Source organism: Notechis scutatus, chromosome 2 (assembly GCF_049901735.1).
Source record: "Notechis scutatus isolate UNSWTSFEM ecotype Mainland chromosome 2, rNotScu1.2, whole genome shotgun sequence".
Lineage (NCBI taxonomy): Eukaryota > Metazoa > Chordata > Lepidosauria > Squamata > Elapidae > Notechis > Notechis scutatus.
Window position 1 is genome coordinate 8,278,336 of NC_142010.1, and position 22,387 is coordinate 8,300,722.

Sequence of the window (22,387 nt, forward strand, 5' to 3'; positions counted from 1 at the left end):
CAATGTTATTTGAAAATTCCGGTCTGGCTATCGACTATTGAAGCATTTTCTTATCCTATAATATACAAAAAGGAACAAACAGTTAGATATGGTGAAATATTGAATGAAAAGGGTGAACTTAAATCTATGCAAAAACTAGAGGGACAAGGTATAAAGATTAATTGGTTTTCATATGTGCAAATACATTCTAGGTATGATAAAGATTCTAAAACAGAAGGTTTTCTATGAAAAATTGACTGATTTAGATAAGATTTTGACAGGTACTGATGAAAAAGCGATTTAAAAATTGTATGGATATTTATTAGAAATTAAACTAGAAGAAGAACAAGTTAAAGAAACAATGATTGCTTGGGGGAAGAATTTTGGATATGGGATTGATTTAGAGAAATGGCAAAAATTGTGGTCTCAAAATTATAAAATGACAATGTTAACAGCATATAAAGAAAATTTGTATAAGACATTTTACAGGTGGCATTTTTTCCCCAACAACAATAGCAAGAATGTTCAAGAACAAGTCTGAAAAATTTTGGAAATGTCATCAGATACCTGGCTCATATTACCATATGTGGTGGATGTGCGCGGATGCCAAAAAATATTGGACTAAAATCAACACATGGTTGGAAAAAAATGACAAAAAAGCATATAGATTTGAAACCAGAAATATTTTTATTGGGAATTTTACCTGAAATAAATAGTAAAGAATTGAAATATTTGATTGTAAATGTATTAACAGCGGCTAGTATCATATTTGCTAAAAACTGGAAAAATGAGAAAATACCAACACAGGAGGAAGTTATTAAGAACATAATGGAATGTGCTGAAATGAGTAGATTGACATTTGAAATCAGAGAAGAAGAAGATAAACAATTTTATAAAATTTGGGATCTTTTCTATCAATGTTTAGACAATAAAATACAGTAATGAAATATGTAGACTTTTAGAACATAATGAATATATAAAGTTGTATTTTTTATTATATCTACAAAATGATTATAGGATAGATTTGAGAGGAAAATATGAACTGTCATAAAATAAATTCAGTAAAATATGGATTATTTCGTAAAACATGAATAATAGTATAGTCAAATGATTGATTAATAATGATATTAATGTATTTAGGAATATTTGATTGACAATATAAGAACATATAAAATGTAATTCTAATTGAAGACTACGAAGTGGAAGCACAAAACAACCGACACACTGTATGTGCATATATGGAAGATGGTTTGATGTTTTTATGTTCTGTTTTTTTGTTTGTCTTAAAAAAACAATACTTTTTTTTTAAAAGAAAGAAATAAGAGAGACGAGGAAGAGAGGAAGAGAAAGAGAGAGGAGAGAGAAAAAGAGATGAAAGAAAGAGAGAAATATTATCTGTTTAAAAGATAATATTGGGAGCCACAAAACCTGGGTAGGTGTGGTTGTGGAGGTCATGTGGCTGGATGGGAATGATGTCGAATTGGCCACACAGACCCACGTGGCTCCTGTTTTTTTTTTTTTTCCTGTGGGAAATGGGTCCAAGGTTGCAGATTCCTCCTCTAGTGACTTGTCTCTCCAAGGTATCCATGGAGAAATCATGGGTTGCCTGCAATTCCTTTGGGGCTCAGTCCCTCCTGCCTGGGACCCTCTGATCAGCTGATTTGCAGGGAAGATCCAGCCCAGCTCAGACTTACCATCCCACCAGGTCTGAGGGAAGAATGTGGGACAGGGAAGGCAACAGGAGGACTGCACAGAACAGAGGGGCAAAGAATGGGGGCAGAAAAAACATGGGGCAGGGGTGGGGGGAAAATATCCAGAAAAAATGCTTTGATGAGGATGAGTAACAGGAGAGGAACTCTAGGGGAGGATCCCTCCCTCAGAATTCCTCTCCAGGGAGGGGCTCTTTGGATGAGAGTTGCAAGCCTTTCTCCAATTTGGCTGCTTGCTCCCAGGCCTGCTGGGGGTTGGTATGGGGGGAATAGGGAACTGGGAGCGGGAAGGGGGGGGAGAGAAAGTGCCCTCCCTGTCAAGCACCAGGGAAATCAGAAGATCCAGGCTGTTCAAGTGGGTGTAAAGATTTATTGCAAGCTAAAGATCTCTGCAAGAATCTGAACAATGATCAAAGCAATTTGGAAATAGATAAGAGTCAAAGAAATTCAAGGTGGGCTGGACTTAAATGTCTTGTGGGCATGAAGGGACTCATGACTGATGGCACGTTTGATCCCTGTCACCATAATGAATTCCAGGCACACTGAAAATGACGGCTGATTCCACAATACAGTCATGCCAGGGATGCATGTCCTGCCCTCTTTCCCCAAAATGAGGTTCAGTGACCTTCAAAAGGTAAGGAAGAGGAGGCTGTGAGGCCTTCAAGGGTGGGAGTCAGGTCTAAGGATTGCAGGGACCCAGTGGGAGTGGGGAAAAGCCTGTGGGGATCTTGCAGGGGGGGGGGGAGGAGGAAGAAGCCAGTGGGGACCCTGTGGAAAAGGGACTCAGGTGATCAAAGGGTTGAGGTTGAGGAGGCCTTTGGAATGCAAGCCTGGGCTTGAGCTATGCCTACAAATCTCAGGTAGCCAGTATTCCACTTAATAACTCACACATTCATTGAACAGCTTCATCAGGGAAAGAAGGGGGTGGGGGTAGTTAAGCAAAGCAGCCCCATTTAATGGTGATTGCAACATAAAACCATAATTGATAGGCCCCATTACCCTTATATCTCGAGGACTACTTGAATGGTGGTTGGGATATTCCGGCATTCAAAATCTGGAAGATACCAAGGTACAAGATAGAAATTCCATAATAAATCTTTAAAAACCACCCAAAACCTTTTTGAAGAATTCTACACTTCTGCAAAAGGAAATATCCAGAAAGTTCTCCTGATCACCAGAAATAGGTTGTTAGCCTTTATCAAGGCAGTGAGTCCTCTGGTGTGTCACCAGGCTGGAATTCTGACTGAAACTTTTCCCACATTCTAGACACACATACGGTTTCTCTCCTGTGTGAGTCCTCCGGTGTGTCACCAGGTGGGAATTCTTATTGAAACTTTTCCCACACTCTGGACACTCATACGGTTTTTCTCCTGTGTGAATCCTCTGGTGGGTTATCAGACTGGAAATTTGACTGAAACTTTTCCCGCATTCTGGACACTCATACGGTTTCTCTCCTGTGTGAGTCCTCTGGTGTGTCACAAGGTTGGAATTCTGACTGAAACTTTTCCCACACTCTGGACACTCATATGGTTTCTCTCCCGTGTGAGTCCTCTGGTGTATCACAAGGTTGGAATTCTGACTGAAACTTTTCCCACACTCTGGACACTCATTCGGTTTCTCTCCTGTGTGAGTCCTCTGGTGTGTCACCAGGTGGGAATTATTACTGAATCTTTTCCCACACTCTGGACACTCATACGGTTTCTCTCCCGTGTGAATCCTCTGGTGTATCACAAGGTTGGAATTCTGACTGAAACTTTTTCCACACTCTGGACACTCATTCGGTTTTTCTCCTGTGTGAGTCCTCTGGTGTGTCAGCAGGCTGGCATTATTACTGAATCTTTTCCCACACTCTGAACACTTATACGGTTTCTCTCCTGTGTGAGTCCTCTGGTGTGTCACAAGGTTGGAATTCTGACTGAAACTTTTCCCACACTCTGGACACTCATACGGTTTTTCTCCTGTATGAATCCTCTGGTGCATCACCAGGCTGGCATTATTACCAAATCTTTTCCCACACTCTGGACACTCATATGGTTTCTCTCCCGTGTGAGTCCTCCGGTGTTTCACAAGGTTGGAATTCTGACTAAAACGTTTCCCACACTCTGGACACTCATTTGGTTTTTCTCCTGTATGAATCCTCTGGTGCATCACCAGGGTGGCATTATTACTGAAACTTTTTCCGCACTCTGGACACTCATATGGTTTCTCTCCCGTGTGAGTCCTCCGGTGTGTCACAAGGTTGGAATTCTGACTGAAACTTTTCCCACACTGTGGACACTCATATGGTTTTTCTCCTGTGTGAGTCCTCTGGTGTGTCATCAGTCTGGAATTATTACTGAACCTTTTCCCACATTCTGGACACTCATAAAGTTTCTTCCCTATGTGAGTACTCTGGTGTGTCACCAAGTTAGCATTATTACGGAATCTTTTCGCACACTCTGGATACTCATACGGTTTCTCTGTACGAGTCCTCTGGTGTGTCACGAGGCTGGAAGTCTGACTGAAACTTTTCCCATGCTCTGGACACTCATACAGATTCTCTCCCGTATGAGTCATCTGATGTATCACCAGGTTGGAATTCCGTCTGAAACTTTTCCCACAATCTGGACATCCATACGGTTTTTGTCTTGTGTGAAACTTCTGGTGTTTTATCAGACTGGAAATATGACTGAAACTTTTCCCACTCTGACAACATTCATACGGTTTCTCTCCTGTGTATGTCACAAGGGTAGAATTCTGACTGAAACCTTCCCCACACTCTAGAAACTCATACGGTTTCTCTCCTATGTGAATCCTCTGGTGACTTAACAGGTTGCAAATATAACTAAAATGTTTCCCACACTCAAGACATTCATAGAGTTTGTTCAGGGAATGCATCCTCTGGTGTGTCATTAGGCCCGAATTCTGAAACTTTTGCAACAATCTGGACACTCATACAGTTTGTCTCCTGTGAGTTCTCTGGCATCCCCAGGTGGTATTTCTTTCCACAGTCAGGATATGCAAAGGATTTCTCCCCAGGGTGAGTCTTCAGGTGTCTCATGAGGTGGGAATTTTGAATGAAACTTTTCCCTCAAACCAGGCACTTACAGTTTCTCCCTGGTGTGAGTCCTCTGATGCTGCTATGCTTGCTAAAGCATTTACCACATTGAAAGCACTTGCAGGCCATCCGTCCTATATGTGTCCTTCAATGAACCCCAAGAAAGCTGTTCAGACTAAACCATTTCTCGCATTGCTATGGCTTTTCTACAATGGGGATCCTCTCATGCATAATCACTTGTGATTTACAATCTGTACTTTTCCCACAATAGGCACAATAGAGGCTTTTCCAACACTGATATTCTTGGGGTCAAATACATGTGTGATCATTTGTTTACTGGTGCTTTAATTCCACCTGTTTTCCTCCTCACAGGGCCAGCCCTGCATCACTGTCTGCCCTATGTGCCTAGCCAATAGACCTTTCTCCCCGCTGACTTCCAGAGTTACCCCTCTTTTTCTGAATGAAATATAATCTCTCCCTTGAGCTATCATGTAACGTATTCTTGAGTTTCTCATAGTCTACTTTTTCTTGCTTGAAATCTCCTCTTAATTTTCTCCTTTGTCTCTCAACTGTTGAGAAAGGAGAAGAATTTTGTGGTTTTCTGAAGGAAATGGAAAATAGTTTGGTTTCTGGCTGGCTTTGCTTTCTTTTCCAATGTTGCTTGTTATTCTCAGTTTTCCAGAGTGCTCCTATTGCCATCCTCTTTGTCTGTAAGATTCAAAGAAAAATGTAACTTTAATCCTTTATAAAATGATTGAAGATGTAAAAACAGGAAAAAGTATACATTACAATAAATAAGCATACATGCCATAAAATCTTATATTAGTTAGGATTCATTTGACACATTTGTGTCCAGTTTCAAATATCCATTCAGTCATTTTCACTTTGGTGATTAAAAAATTATTAGCAGTGCAAAAGCTTATCATGAACTATATGTGGAAATGCTGGAGAAACATTGTATTTGTATTTCTCATACATACAGTTATAGGCGTGTGTATTTGTATTTCTTTCTGTATGCATATATTTACAATTCTCTCTGTATGCATATATTTACAGTTGTAAACATGCATACAAAGAGAAATAAAATTCACATGGATATAACTGTATGTATGTAAAAAATCCATGTGTTTTTAGCCTGAAAATTATCCCAAAATGGTTACGGTTGAACCTTCTGAGCTAACTTTAGAGATTGTGGGTTTTTACCTGATGAAATGATACTAAAACTCTCTGCAAGAGTTCATGTACAGTTTTGCCCATAGCAAAAGGAAAAAAACTGAAATATCACATTGGCATAAGTATTCAGACCCCTTGCAACAGCACTTGAAATTTAGTTCAGGTGCCTCCCATTTCCCTTGATTGTTGCTGACATGGTTCTGCACCTTGATTCGAGTCTACCTGTGGCAAATAAAATTGATTGGACATGATGTGGAAAGGAACGCACTTCTCCATTGAAGGCCTAGGTGGTGGGCATGGCCATGGTGGATGTGACACGAGACCACACCTCCACACACATGGTTTTATACAGTTATAAAAATAGAGAGCCGTACATTTTTCTGATTGTTTTTTTTAACACTTGATAACCTTATGAGAACCCAGATATAGAAACTGACTCCATAAAAAGAATACAACTATAAGACTATGGAGATTATGCACAAGAGATTTGTACCAACCAATTTGTAACTTAAAGATGGTTTTGTGTTTTATGCTTATGTCATGTCTATGTCTGTGTAAAAAATAAAAACTTTAAAAAAATACAACTATAAATTATTGACAGGCTATAGTAGCAGATTTCATGGCTATATAAAGCACAGAATTTCTCTGAGTCTCTCCACTTTCACAGGTTCTCCTTTTTGTAAGGATTTCTGAAAGTATTTTAATATACTTTGGAGCACTTCAGAACTTACAGCCTGGTGCATGGATGATAGTGTTTTGACTGGGCTTTTTTAAAAGGGGGGAGGGAGAGGTCCATTTTCCCCCAAGTGCTTTGAAAGGATAAATCACTGTCTAGGTCAGGGATCCCCAATTCCTGGTCACTAAATGAAGTGGTGTAAATCAAAGACTACCTGTATATAATTGGATAGGATGGATGGCCTCTCCTAGAGATTTCATATAGATGTTAAACCACATTGCTTACTGAGGGTAATCCAGGCAGATCCAGCTGCAAGAATGCAGAGAGAAAAATAATATCTCCTATCCAGATGAGTTTGGAACCAAAGTGGGTGGGCACTTCAAGGTTTTGTCCTGTATTTCATTCTTTTCTCAATGGGTTGAAGCTGGCAATTGTTTAAGGCTGCACATATAAACAAGACTTTTATCAACTGTTATGATGCAGCACGTGCCTAATCTTGTGAAGGTAAGTAGGGGAAAGCATCGCTCTTCAAGCTTCCCTCAGTTGCAAACATAGTTTTGGGGAGTTATCCTGCACCCCAAAGAGAAAGTACTGGGAAAAATTTCAATCATAATTCCCATCTGGTGACACAGGAAAGGATTCACGTAGGAGACAAACTGTATGAATATCCAGAGCGTGGGAAAAGTTTCCGTCAGAATTTCAACCTTGCGCAACACCAGAGGACTCACATAGGGTAATGGGCATGGTTCCTAAGGCCACAGTGGCCTCCATAATTCTCAAATGGAAAAAGTTTGGCACAACCAGGACTCTTCCAAGAGCTGGTCTTCTGGTCAAACTGAGCAACTGGGGTAGAAGGGCCCATGATAGTCTCTCTGACTGAGCTTCCAAGATCCTGTGTGGAGATGGGACAGAGTTCCAGAAGGACAACCATCATTGCAGCCCTCCACCCTTCTGGGCTTTATGGCAGTGACTCTAGACAGAAGCCTCTTCTCAGTGCACAACACATGGAAGCCTGCTTGGAGTTTGCAAAAAAGCATCGGAAGAACTCTGTGAGGAACAAGATTCCCTGATCTGACGAAATCAACCTGTCACTTTTACATGTTATGTCTGGAGAAACTCAGGCACTGCTCATCATCTGCCCAATGTCAATCCCAACAGCAAAGCATGGTGGTGGCAGCATCACGCTGTGGGGGTGTTTCTTAGCCGCAGGGACTGGGAGATTGGTCAGGGTTGAGGGAAAGCTGAATGGAGCAAAGCACAGGGATATCCTCAATGAAAACCTGTTGCACAGCGCTCAGGACACCCAAGACAGCATAGCAATGGCTTAGGGACAACTCTGCGAATGTCCTAGAGCAGGGATCCCCAACCTTTCGCCCGCGACCCGGTTCCGGCGTCAGCTGGGCACGCGTCCGGTTCTGGCGTCAGCTGGCGCGCCATTTTTGACGAAAAAATCACTTCGGTGGCGTCACGGAAGTGATTTTTCGTCAAAAAAATGTGTTAGTACTTCGGTGAGCTTTTCCGGGAAATGGCTTTCTACCCGAAAAGCTCACGAAGCTTAAGCCCGCCATCTTTTTGATGAAAAATTGCTTTTTAACAAAAAGATGGCGGCGCCAGCAACCAGCGACCCGGTAAGGCTTGTTCCGCGGCCCGGTACCGGTCCGCGGACCGGTTGGGGACCCCTGTCCTAGAGGGCCCAACGAGAGCTCTGACCTGAACCCTATTGAATATCTCTGGAGGAACCCGAAAATGGCTCTCCACCTATGGTCGCCAGCCAACCTGACTGATCTTGAGAGGATTTGCAAGCAGGAACGGCAGGAAATCCCCCAATCCAGGTGCAAAAAGCTTATCCCCTCATACCCAAAAAGACATGAGGCTGTAATTGCTGAGTGAAGGATCTGAATATTTATGCCAATGTGGTTTTTCAGGTTTTTTTTTAAAAAAATAAACAAATTTACAGACATTTTCTAAAATTCTGTTTTCACTTTGTCATGTACAGGAATGAGGAAAAAAATGAATGTCAACAAGTGTAAAATCAGGCTGCAGCACAACAAAATCAACAGAAGCGAAAGGGGGTCTGAATACCGTCTGAATGCACTGAGTGTCTGTTCCTATTGATACGGAAATACACTCCTGATAATTTATTTATGTAAACAATTACGTGTATTTCAGTCTGCAAAATGACTCAGAAGTGCATTGGCTCAATTTTCTTCAATCTGTTTTTTTTAAAGCGACTAACAGATTAAAGGGTGAGCAAATCCTATGCAAACCTCCCTTTTGCCCCTGAAACTCCTCGCTTGCCAGGAAAGCGACATCTCAATAAAACCACAAGGATTTATACGTGACGATAAAGGGCGAGGGAGCTGGGTGGTTAAGAAACGGGAATATATATATATATATCAAGATTTCTTTAAATGTCCCAAATCTGCCAGCAGAAAAATCTCGGGCTGCAGTTTTAAATCATGCAGCAAAAGGATAAAAACGTTTGGGGAGAGAAAGAGCAGCAGCAGCAGCAGCAGCCCGCACGTTTCCTTCCCTTCGCTGCTTCCAGGCCGTGGAGGAACCCAAAGGGCCCGACTTGCTCCCGGCTTCTCCTCCGACCTGCCCTCCACTCACCTCCCAGGAGCCGCTTCGACCCTCCAAGCAGCACAAGAGGCTCCCCCAACGCCATCAACCTCCCGTGGCTGAGCCGGAAGAGGAACTTCCTCTGTCATCCTCCTCCACATCCTCTCTAGCAATCTAATACTCTATTGTTTCAATTCGTTCCCCCTTGGTCTCTCTCTCCCTCCGGTGTAATGTCAATATTAGCGATGCCGCTGCTGTACTCTTATTCTCTGCTTTCCAGGCGCGAGTGTTGCTTCTTTGTAGAGCGCCATCAAGCGACATAAAGTAGGGATGCCCTCATTGTCACTCCAACTGAGCCAGGGGCTTCTTTTGCAGCCAAGCAAAGCATCCGTGGGGAGAACACAATGCGTCATGAGGCAGGGACAAAGCGCACCTCCCTTGAGGATCAGTGAAGACTATTCCAGCCAGTTCTTCCTCTTGGGGGTGCAGGATAATTCCCCAAAACTATATTTGCAACTGAGGGAAGCTTGAAGAGTGATGCTTTCCCCTACTCACCTTCACAAGATTAGGCAGGTGCTGCATCATAAAAGTTGATGAAGGTCTTGTTTGTATGTGCAGCCTTAAACAATTGCCAGCTTCATCCCATTGATAAAAGAATGAAATACAGGACAAAACCTTGAAGTGCCCACCCACATTGCTTCCAAACTCTGGGAGATATTATTTTCCCCTCTGCGTTCTTGCAGCTGGAACTGCCCGGATTTCCCTCAGAAAGCAACGTGATTGAACATCTACATGAAATCTCTAGGAGAGGTCATCCATCCTTTCATATCCAATTCTATGCAGGTAGTCTTTGATTTACACCACTTCATTTAGTGACCAGGGGTTGGGGATCCCTGACCTAGACAGTGATTTATCATTTAGCATTTGGGGAAAATTGACCTCTCTGCCCCCACTTTAAAAAAGCCCAGTCAAAATACCATCATCCATGCACCAGGTTGAAGTTAGTAAGTTCTGAAGTGCTCCAAGGTTTACATTATATTAAAATACTTTCAGAAATCTTTACAGATAGGAGAAGTTACAAAAGTGAAAGTGGAGAGACTCAAAAGCAATTCTTTGTCTTATAATAGCCATGAAGAAAAACTGTAAATTGGAAAAGGAAGTTTGTAATGGAATAACTAGAGGAAGCAGCACTGGCTCAACAGAATATAAACAAAAACCGTCCAAAGGACATTTTATTCCAACAACTGAGGCCTCTCTGGAGCTCAACCAATCTCCCTCTTCTACATACCAGTCTCTCTTCCCCAAAATGCTCAAAGGCAGTTATTAGATTATACAATCTGTAAAAGAACTGAAATTTAAATTGGAAACCTTTGCCGACAGGGCTGTTCAGTCACGTGGGCAGAGAGAGAACAGGGATGCAGGTCAGAAGGGAATCTGGGCAGGTTATTATTTATTATTTATTTATTTGAGGTTTACAGATTCAGTGTGTTGTGAATACTGCATCTCCAAGGAAGCTCAGTTGGACGCCTCTGGTCTCCGTAACCCTCGAGATGCCACCGCCCAGCTACGATCCCTCTGAACCCAGATCCTCTTCCTCCCCTCCAGACCCTGGGAGGCGGATCCTCCCCAGCAGCCACAGGGGAACGTGGGAACGGTGGTGCCCAACACCAGGCGTCCTCACCCTGGGAGCCGGGCTGCACTAAATGTTGGGCTGCGGGGAAGGAGGGGGGGGCTTGGAGGGAGGATTTTAAGGGGATCCGAGAGCCGTTCGCGCAACCGAGGAGGAGAAGCAGCGGCGCAGCGGTTCTCACGGAGCAGAAAACCTTGCGAGGAAAGGCGGGGACTCGGAAGGGGAGGGGGCACAACTGGGGAAACCCCACCTCGCTCTCCTTCCCTCCCCCCAGGAATCTCTCCTCCCTTCCAGCACCTGGGGATTCCCCCTCCTCTTCCTCCCCCCTCCTGGTCCCCTCCCCCTCTGGCAGCGGCCTTGCCCACCTGGCGCCCCTTGAGCGCCTCTTCCCACGAGGGAATCTCTGCAGGACTTGATGTAAGAGATGTCGGGAGACCAGGAAGGCGGGCAAGGAGGGGGCGGAATTGGCTCCCACCCCACTTTTCCCCCTTTCCTGCCTCCTCTCGAGGCGCAAAAGCCTTTAAACCCTTCGCTGAAGCCAATAAGGGGAGGGGGCCACTAGGCCGAGGCCGACCAATGCCAAAGTCTCCAGCGAGCCCGTTTGTGGATCAGCTCCCTTAAAAAGAAATCCGAAAGGCCCATTGAAACAAACCTTTTGCTTGCTTATTCACAATAAAGGAACCCATCCATGGAATGCCTTGCCTCTGTGGGTGCTCCCTCAGTAGAAGTTTTGAAGAGCAGATTGGACAGCCAATGGTCCGGAATCAAATAGGGTCCCCTGCTTGGAAACTTGCTCCAGCCCAACTTTTAATGTGTAATTCTGTAATAACTTCATGAATTTTTAGGGCTCAGCATGCAGCTAATGTTCACAGCTAATCTCTCCTGCTCTTCCCTGGGTGAAAGGGGGAGCTGGAAGGTGACTTAAGAATAGGTCCGAGGAGAGGGTGGGAACAAGTCAGGCTGTTTGGTTCCCTCCATGGCTTAGAAGCCGAAAAATAACTACTAGAATATACAGTAGTATTGCAGAATTGGAAAGGATCTTTGAGGTCATCTAATCCAATCCCCTGCTAGAGCAGGAGACCTTATATCATTTCAGACAAGTGACTGTCCAGTGTCTTCTTAAAACCCTCCTGAGGGCTGCAGGAGGCCTTCCAGGCCCAAAACAGGCCCTCCGGAGTGCGCCAGGAGACCATTCCTGACTCAGATCAAGTATTCAAAAACACAGTCAAGAGAAATATACCGCTCTCTATTTTTTATAAGTGTATAAAACCATGTGTGTGGAGGTGTGGTCTCATGTCACATCCACCATGGCCATATCCACCGCCCGCCACCCCATGGCTCTCCGAGGTCAAACAACCCTAATGCGGCCCTCAATGAAATAAAACCCCTGCTCTAGAAGTTGTGGGTGCTCCCTCAGTGGTGGTTTTTAAGAGTAGATTGGACAGCCGATTGTCTGGAATGGTACAGGGCGCGTGTCGCTCCAGAGCTGAATGTGTCTCTTTCATCCTTCTGTTGCGGGTTCCTTTCGTGGCAGTGGGATGAAAGAGCTGTCACCCTGTCGCGGCGGTGGCAGTGGCCAGAGCCTTAGTGCAGAAGCGAAGCACCCCTGCACTTGCCTTTGTGGGTCTTCATCACGAACATTTCACTTCTCGTGCCTTACGCAGCACAGTGAAATTTAGCACGCTTCACAATGGGGGGAGGCGGGGTCCCCTTTTCCTGGAGCCCATTACAATGCGGAGACACAATGCGACCCTGCCCCATTCTGCTTACTCTCGCCTCCTGGATGTCAGTTGCTTTTTCCGTACTTTTCCTGCAGAGCTGCCAGTGTTGTGATGCCCCACCTCCCCGCCGGCCATCTGATCTTCGGTGTGCTGATCCTGTGCTTGTTGGCCTCTGGATTCCCACCACCCAGCGCCAGTTCAAGGGTTCCTTCCACCCTCCTCCCTGGGGGGAGAGAGAGAAGAGGAGATAAAAAGAGGGAAGTGAGAGCGAGAGGGGGAAGGAGAGAGGGAGGGAAAGAGACAGACAGAGAGGGGGAGAGACATAGACACAGAGATAGAGAGGGGGAGAGAGACATAGACACAGAGATAGAGAGGGGGGAGAGAGAGACATAGAGAAATACGGGGGGGGAGGGAGTTGTCAAAAAGTTTTTGTGGTTCCCAGTGTTTTTTAACAACTCTTCTCTGCCCTAATGAATGGCTAGGTAGGCATAGCTAGGGGGTCTTGTAACTTGGTGGGAGTGACATTGAGTCAGCCACACCCACCCAGCTTTTGTGACTCCTAGTGTTTTCTGTGGGAAATGGGTCCAAATGGCTCTTTGAGTGTTTAAGGTTGCAGACCCCTGGCCTAGACATATCCAGGTCCTTCAACCCATCATCATATAATTTTATTAGTAAACTTATTGGCTGCACATCTCATAGCTTGAAGCAACTCTGAGCATCTTGCCTTGCCCTAATTTTCATAGCAACACTGACAATGCCCATTTTTTCCTTGTCGAAAGCTATTGAGAGTTCTTACACATTTTTAAAAATGAAACATTTTCAATTGTAGTTTTTTCTCAAATCACCACCTCCAAGGAGGATGCAACAAATACATCGGCATTATGGTGCTGATCTCACCCAGCAGCCATCAAAGGGAAAGAAGCAGGCACTTCCACAAAAATGAGTTCCCAGCAGAAGTTGCTAATAAAGCTGGAGATGCTGTGATTGAAAGCACAATCCCTTTTTTCAACTTAATATTCCTACAGGTCTTCTCCATTGGGTTCAACTGCAAGGCAGAACAGCCTCTACAGGAGAAATTTTACACTGCTTTTTTTCACGGAGCTTTGGACTAACTCCCAGCATACCCGTCACCCATCGCACACTTCCATTTTGAAGATCTCCTGGAAGCAGCCATCATTTTCAATGTGCCCACAATTCCTTAAGGCAGTCTCCACAGTGTTAAGATAGCAAAACAGAGTAGTTTGTCCCTTTCCTGAAGGTCAATGAGCCAGAAATCGAACTTATGTTGGCCCACAGGCAGGTGGCAAAATGGCAGCTGCTTCCACAAATCCACTGCATTGCCCAGGGATGAATTCCAGGAACAATGAAAATGACGGTTGCTTCCACAACTCAGTCATGCGGCCCAGGGATGCACGTCCTGCCCTCTTTCCCCAAAATGAGGTTCAGTGATCTTCAAAAGGTAAGGAAGAGGAGACTGTGAAGCCTGCTGGGGTGGGAGTGAGGTCTAAGGACTGCAGGAACCCAGTGGGAGTGGGGAAAAGTCTGTGGGGACCTTGCAGAGTGTGGGGGGAGGAAGAAGCCAGTGGGAACCCCATGGAAAAGGGAAAGGACTGGGGTGATCAAAGCGTTGAGGTAGAGGAAGCCTTGGGAATGCAAGCCTGGGCCTTGTCTATGCCTCCAACCCTGAGGTGTTCCGCTTAATAACTCACACATTCATTGAATACCTTTACCAGGCAAAGAGGGGGTGGGGGTAATGAAGCAAAGCAGTTCCTTTTAATGTGATTGCAACATAAAAGCATAATTGATAGGCCCCATTACACTTATATCTCAAGGACTACTTGTATGTACAAAATGAGTGAAATACTTTTGGAAATATGATCAGAACTGAAAAGCGTGAAGGAAATGATGAAAGAAAGCTTGGAACTATTCTACAAAAACTGGAAATGGCGGAGCCAATGAAAGAACGAAGAGAGCCAGAGGGGGAGGAATTAAGCAAAGAAGAAATCAGCCTTAAAGAACAAGTGGAGCAACAAATGTTGACAGAATAAAAGAATTAAAATTAAAATATTAAGATTTGATATGATAAAGGGGGAATTGCTTGGAAGGTTAAACAAAGGAAGAGGAAACAACGGAAGCGGGAATTGCATTGAAAAGATCAGAAGAGGGAGTGGGACAAAACAAATAGCTGGAGTTGGAAATTAAGGGAAGTAATAGGGAAAAGAAGGGAAATGAAGGAAAGGACCGAAAAATGATAGAAAAAGAGAAAACAAGCAAAAATGATAAGAAATTATATAGTCAGGATTTAGAGACGATGGGTAGTAGGTGATTAGGAAAAGAGATTCCGTATAGAAATGTATGGTGGTATTTAAGAATATAGACATAAAGATGGAATATACTAGAATTGACATTATACTAAGAATTATTGTTAAACTAGATTTAAATTTAATCTGAAATAGATATGGAAATGAGAATTTATTAAAAGAATATTAATTAATATTTAATAATGTGATGAATAAAGTAAAAAGGGAGTATGAGATTTGAAATTACTAGTAGCCTTTAAAAATTATTGAATAGATTAAAATAGAAAAATTTATTAAGTAAATTTTTTTGGAATAAATGTATGACTTAGAATATAATAAAGGGAATACCATGTGGAATCTGATATATATATATATATATATATATATATATATATATATATATATATATATATATATATATATATATATATCCATATCCTAATTTATACTAGTTAAGGGACTATTGTTGTTAATATAGAATGTTAATTAAAAATGGCTATATTGTTATAAGTTTTTATGGGATTAAGGGAGTAAATGGGGAAAATGCATAAGGCAAAGGGTTCGCAAGCTCGAATTGACAATGAAAGAGGAAAACTTTTGAATGAAAAAATAATAGTACAGGTGAAACTCAAAAAATTAGAATATCGTGCAAAAGTTCATTTGTTTCAGTAATGCAACTTAAAGGGTGAAACTAATATATGAGATAGACTCATTACATGCAAGATAGTTCAAGCCATGATTTGTCTTGATTATGGTTTAAAGTTCATGAAAACCCCAAATCCACAATCTCAGATAATTAGAATATCGTGAAAAGGTTCAATATTCTAGGCTCAAAGTATCTCACTCTAATCAGCTAATTAAGCCATAACTCCTGCAAAGGGTTCCTGAGCCTTTAAATGGTCTCTCAGTCTGGTTCAGTAGGAATCACAATCATGGGAATGACTGCTGACCTGACAGTTGTGCAGAAAATCATCATTGACACCCCCCATAAGGAGGTAAAGCCTCAAAAAGTAATTGCAAAAGAAGTTGGATGTTCCTAAAGTGCTGTGTCAAAGCACATGAATAGAAAGTTATGAGGAAGGGAAAAGTGTGGAAGAAAAAGGTGCACAAGCAGCAGAGATGACTGCAGCCTGGAGAGGATTGTCAGGAAAAGGCCATTCAAAAGTGTTGGGGACTTTCAGTAGGAGCGGACTGAGGCTGGAGTCAGTTCATAAAGAGCCACCACACACAGACAGATCCTGGACATGGGCATCAAATGTCATATCCTCTTGTCAAGCCACTCCTGAACAACAAACGTCAGAAGCATCTTACCTGGGCTAAAGAAAAACAACTGGTCTGCTGCTCAGTGATCCAAAGTCTTGTTTTCTGATGAGAGCAACTTTTGCATCTCATTTGGAAACCAAGGACCCAGAGTCTGGAGGAAGAATGGAGAGGTGCACACTGCAAGATGCTTGAAATCCATTGTGAAGTTTCCACAGTCTGTGTTGATTTGGGGAGCCATGTCATCTGCTGGTGTTGGTCCACTGTGCTTCATTACGTCCAGAGTCAACACAGCCGTCTACCAGGACATTTTGGAGCACTTCATGCTTCCTTCCGCCGACGAGCTTTATGGGGATGCTGACTTCATTTTCCAGCAGGACTTGGCACCTGCACAAAAGCACCAAAACCTGGTTCAATGACCGTGGGATTACTGTGCTTGATTGGCCAGCAAACTCGCCTAACCTGAACCCCATAGAGAATCTATGGGGCATTGCCAAGAGAAAGATGAGAGACATGAGACCGAACAATGCAGAAGAGCTGAAGGCCGCTATTGAAGCATCCTTGTCTTCCATAACACCTCAGCAGTGCCACAGGCTGATAGCTTCCATGTCACGCCACGTTGAGGCAGTAATTTCTGCAAAAGGGGCCCAAACCAAGTACTGAGTACATATGCATGCTTATACTTTTCAGAGGTCCGATATTATTCTGTGTACAATCCTTGTTTTATTGATTGCATGTAATATTCTAATTTTCTGAGATTGTGGATTTGGGGTTTTCATGAGCTGTAAGCCATAATCATCACAATTATGACAAATCACAGCTTGAACTATCTTGCTTTGCATGTAATGAGTCTATCTCATATATTAGTTTCATCTTTTAAGTTGCATTACTGAAATAAATGAACTTTTGCACGATATTCTAATTTTTCAAGTTTCATCTGTATGTGATAAAATTTGCAAATGTGACGGATGTAAGAAAATGTGTGAAAATGTGAAATATACAAATTGAATAAGAATAGGGATATTGTTAAATAAGACATGAGAATATTTAAAGAAAAATGAAAAAACTATAATGCAAAATTAAATTGGATAAAATAATAATGAATATAGAAACTGAATATTGATAATATTGTTAAACAATGTATGAGAATATTTGAAGAAAAATTGAATAAGCAATAATATGATATGAATTTGGATATGAAAGTTAAGTATGTAATCATGGTCACGTTTGTATTGAAATGTTAAAACCTGGAACCACATTGTTCACCTAATGAGTTTTTTTAAAATGTAAAAATAAAAAATTATTGCAAAAAAAAAAAAAAAAGGACTACTTGAATGGTGGTTGGGAAATTCTGGCACTCAAAATCTGGAGGACACCAAGGTAGAAAATGGAAACTCCAATTGTGGGAATTCAATAATCAATATAAAAAAACAGCACCAGAAAGCCTCTTTGAAGAATTCAATACTCCTGCAAAAAGAAATATCCAGAAAGTTCTGCTGATCATCAGAAACATGTAATTAGCCTTTATCATGGCTGTGAGTCCTCTGGTGTATCACAAAGTTGGAATTTTGACTGAAACTTTTCCCACAATATGGACACTCATTCAGTTTATCTTCTGTGTGAGTCCTCTGGTTTTTAACAAGGTTGGGATTCTGACTGAAGCTTTTCTCACACTCAGGACATTCATATAGTTTGTCCTGGGAGTAAGTCCTCTGGTGTGTCATTAGCCTGGAATTCTGACTGAAACTTTTGCCACATACTGGACAATCATACAGTTTGTACCATGTGAGCTCTCTGGTGTATCATCAGGTGGGAATTCCTACTGAAAGGTTTCCCACACTTTGGGCACTCATATGGTTTTTCTCCTGTGTGAGTCCTCAGGTGTGTCACCAGGTGGGAATTCTGACTGAAACTTTTCCCACACTCTGGACACTGATATGGTTTCTCTCCTGTATGAGTCCTCTGGTGTTTCACAAGGTTGGAATTATCACTGAAACTTTTTCCACATTCTGGACACTCATACGGTTTGTCTCCTGTGTGAGTCCTCTGGTGTGTAACCAGCTGGGAATTATGACTGAAACTTTTCCCACACTCTGGACACTCATACGGTTTGTCTCCTGTGTGAGTCCCCTGGTATGTCACCAGCTGGGAATTAAGACTGAAAAATTTCCCACAATCTGCACACTCATACAGTTTTTCTCCTGTGTGAGTGCTCTCGTGTGTCACCAGCTGGAAATTATGATTGAAACTTTTCCCACATTCTGGACTTTCGGATGTTTTTTCCCCTGTGTGACTCCTCTCGTGTGTCACCAGCTGGAAATTATGATTGAAACTTTTCCCACAATCTGAACATTCATACGGTTTCTCTCCTGTGTGAGTCTTCTGGTGTTGCACAAGACTGGAATTCTGACTGAAACTTTTCCCACAATCTGGACACTCATATGGTCTCTCACCTGTGTGAGTCCTCTGGTGTGACACCAGCTGGAAATTCCGACTAAAACATTTCCCACAATCTGGACATTCATACGGTTTCTCTCCTGTGTGAATCCTCTGGTGCATCATGAGGTTGGAATTCTGACTGAAACTTTTCCCACAATCTAGACACTCATACGGTTTGTCTCCTGTGTGAATCCTATGGTGGGTCACCAGCTGGGAATTCTGACTGAAACATTTTCCACATTCTGGACATTCATACGGTTTGTATCCTGTGTGAATCCTCTGGTGTGTCACAAGGTTGGAATTCTGACTGAAACATTTCCTACACTCTGGACACTCATACAATTTCTCTCCTGTGTGAGTCCTCTGGTGTTGAACAAGGTTGAAATTGTGACTGAAACTTTTGCCACACTCAGGACATTCATATGGCTTGTCTCCTGTGTGAGTCCTCTGGTGTGTTATCAAATTATAAATATAACTGAAACATTTCTCACATTCTGGACATTCATAAGGTTTTTCTCCTGTGTGAGTTCTCTGGTGTGTAATAAGGCTGGAATTCCGACTGAAACTTTTCCCACAATCTCGACATTCATATGGTTTTTCTCCTGTGTGACTCCTCTGGTGTGTAATAAGGCTGGAATTCCGACTGAAACTTTTCCCACAAACTGGACATTCATACGGTTTTTCTCCTGTGTGAGTCCTCTGGTGTGTTAACAGACTGGAATTATGACTAAAACTTTTCCCACACTCAGGACATTCATACAGTTTGTCCTGGGAATGAGTCCTCTGGTGTGTCATTAGGTCAGAATTTTGACTGAAATGTCTGCCCAAATCTGGACAGTAATACATTTTGTAATGTGTGAGTTCTCTGGTGTGTCATCAGGTGGGAATTCCTACTGAAATGTTTCCCACATTTTGGGCACTCATTTTGTGGTTTTCTGAAGGAAGTGGAAAATATTTTGATTTCTGGCTGGCTTTGCTTTTCCCCCCCCAATGTTGCTTGTTATTCTCAGTTTTCCAGAGTGCTTTTATTGCCATCCTCTTTGTCTATAAGATTCAAAGAAAAATGTAACTTTAATTCTTCATAAAATGGTTGCAGAAGATGTAAAAAAAAGAGATAAAAGTACACTTTAACAATAAATAAGCAAACATGCCACAATAAGGTATAACCTCTTACATTAGTTATGATTCATTTGACATATTTGGTTGAAATATGCATTCAGTCATTAAATTCTCTTTTTCACTTTGGTGATTCACAAATTCTTAGCAGTGCAAAGCCTTATCATCAAATATATCTGGAAATGCTGGGGATACATTGTACAGTTGTAAATATATGCATACAGAGAGAAATGCAAATACACATGCCTATAACTATATATACATATACATATATGGAGAATCAACATGTTTTTAGCCTGAAAATTATCCCTTGTTGGCTTTACAGAAAGGGAATGCTATGAAAGCGAAGGTGGAAAGACACAGAGAAATTCTGTGCCTTAAATAGACAGAATTTTGAAAAAACCTGAAAATTGGAAAGGGAAGATGGGAATGGAATAACTAGAGGAAGCAGGACTGGGTCGATAGAATATAAATTAAAAACTCTCCACAGGGCATTTTATTCCAACAACTGAAGCCTCTTTGGCTCAACCAACCTGCCTCTTGTGCACATCAGTCTCCCTTCCTCAAAATGCTCCGCAGGCATTTTGGGCAAGACATCCCAAGCCTTAACCTTTCACTTAACCTGAAATGTTTTTATCTTTCTCAATACAGTGCATTCAGAAAGTATTCAGGCCCCCTTTACAGTTGTCAATTTTGTTGTGCTGCAGCTAAATTTATACAGACATTTCTAAAATTTTGTTTTCACTTTGTGATGTACAGGAATGAGGAAAAAATAAATGTCAACAAGCGCAAAATCTGGCTGATTTAAAGAAATCAAGATTTCTTTAAATCTCCCAAATCTGCCAGCAGAAAAATCTCGGGCTGCAGTTTTAAATCGTGCAGCAAAAGGATAAAAACGTTTGGGGAGAGAAAGACTGAGCAGCAGCAGCAGCAGCCTGCATGTTTCACTCCTCCCCTTCGCTGCTTCCAGGCCGTGGAGGAACCCAAAGGGCCCGACTTGCTCCCGGCTTCTCCTCCGACCTGCCCTCCACTCACCTTCCAGGAGCCGCTTCGACCCTCCAAGCAGCACAAGAGGCTCCGCCGACGCCATCAACCTCCCGTGGCTGAGCCGGAAGAGGAACTTCCTCTGTCCTCCTCCTCCACATCCTCTCTAGCAATCTAATACTCTATCGTTTCAATTCGTTCCAGATCGGCCTCTCTCCCTTCCGGTGTAATGTCAATATTAGCGATGCCGCTGCTGTACTCTTATTCTCTGCTTTCCAGGCGCGAGTGTTGCTTCTTTGTAAAGCGCCATAAGGTTGAAATTCATCCTCGTCGTATCTCTCACCCTGCCGTGTTCGCAAGAGGCTTTCATGGGTTCCGTCCTTCTTTCGGTGCTATCGAATCTTATTCGACTCCCACCGAGCACAGGAATAGCTTTCGTCCATGACAATTATCCTATATCATTTCTTTCAGGTCTCCCAAGAGCGCACGCTCATTTTCCCTCTTGCTCGAATTAAGGGAAAGGAAAGTGTCCTAGGAGGGGAACGAGGTATAATACGCAACCTGAAAGTGATCCTCCCATGGGGGCTGGTGAAGATTGTTCCAGCCACTTTGACATCTGGGGACATGCAGGATAAGTCTTCAAAACCTGCCTTGGCAAATGATTGAAGCTGTAACAGTGAAGCTGTTGAATGGAAGGCTCTAGCCCTAGTCTGTCCTTTGGGGTCTAGTAGGGATGCCCTCATTGTCATTCCAACTGAGCCAGGAGCCTCTTTTGCAACCAAGCAAAGCACCCCTGGGCGTGGGGAGAACACAATGCTTCATCAGAAGGGACAAAGCGCACCTCCCTTGAGGATCAGTGAAGACTATTCCAGCCAGTTCTTTCTCTTGGGGGTGCAGGATAACTCCCCAAAACTATATTTGCAACTGAGGGAAGCTTGAAGAGTGATGCTTTCCCCTACTCACCTTCACCAGATTAGGCAGGTGCTGCATCATAAAAGTTGATGAAGGTCTTGTTTGTGTGTGCACCTTTAAACAATTGCCAGCTTCATCCCATTGAATGAAATACAGGACAGAACCTTGATGTGCCCGCCCACATTGCTTCCAACCTCATCTAGATAGGAGATATTATTTTTCCCTCTGCATTCTTGCAGCTGGAACTGCCCGGATTTCCCTCAGTAAGCAACATGATTTAACATCTACATGAAATCTCTAGGAGAGGCCATCCATCCTTTCATATCCAATTCTATGCAGGTAGTCTTTGATTTACACCACTTCATTTAGTGACCAGGGCTTGGGAATCCCTGATCTAGACAGTGATTTATCCTTTCAAAGCACTTGGGGAAAATTTACCTCTACACCCCTTTAAAAAAGCCCAGTCGAAATACCATCATCCATGCACCAGGTTGAAGTTAGTAAGTTCTGAAGTGCTCCAAGGTTTACATTATATTAAAATACTTTCAGAAATCTTTACAGATAGAAGAAGTTACGAAAGTGAAAGTGGAGAGACTCAAAAGCAATTCTTTATCTTATAATAGCCATGAAGAAAAACTGCAAATTGGAAAAGGAAGTTTGTAACTGAATAACTAGAGGGAAGCAGCATTGGCTCAACAGAATATAAACAAAAACCGTCCAAAGGACATTTTATTCCAACAACTGAGGCCTCTCTGGAGCTCAACCAATCTCCCTCTTCTACATACCAGTCTCTCTTCCCCAAAATGCTCAAAGGCAGTTATTAGATTATACAATCTGTAAAAGAACTGAAATTTAAATTGAAAACCTTTGCCGACAGGGCTGTTCAGTC

At 42.6% G+C, this 22,387-nt stretch overlaps 2 protein-coding genes across 2 annotated transcripts in view; one reads left to right on the forward strand and one right to left on the reverse strand.

Moving 5' to 3' along the window:
- LOC148131688 (uncharacterized) overlaps positions 1–22,387 on the forward strand; it is a 221,946-nt gene that overhangs the window by 164,105 nt on the left and 35,454 nt on the right. The gene's annotated exons all lie outside the window — the stretch shown is intronic.
- Positions 2,039–20,887, reverse strand: LOC113431386 (uncharacterized). Its single transcript, XM_087953352.1, has 3 exons — positions 20,638–20,887; positions 17,833–19,530; positions 2,039–4,403 (listed from the first exon to the last, which is right to left on the reverse strand). Exons 2-3 carry the CDS (start codon positions 19,330–19,332, stop codon positions 2,877–2,879), a joined length of 3,027 nt encoding a protein of 1,008 aa, XP_087809478.1. The 5' UTR covers positions 19,333–19,530; positions 20,638–20,887; the 3' UTR covers positions 2,039–2,876.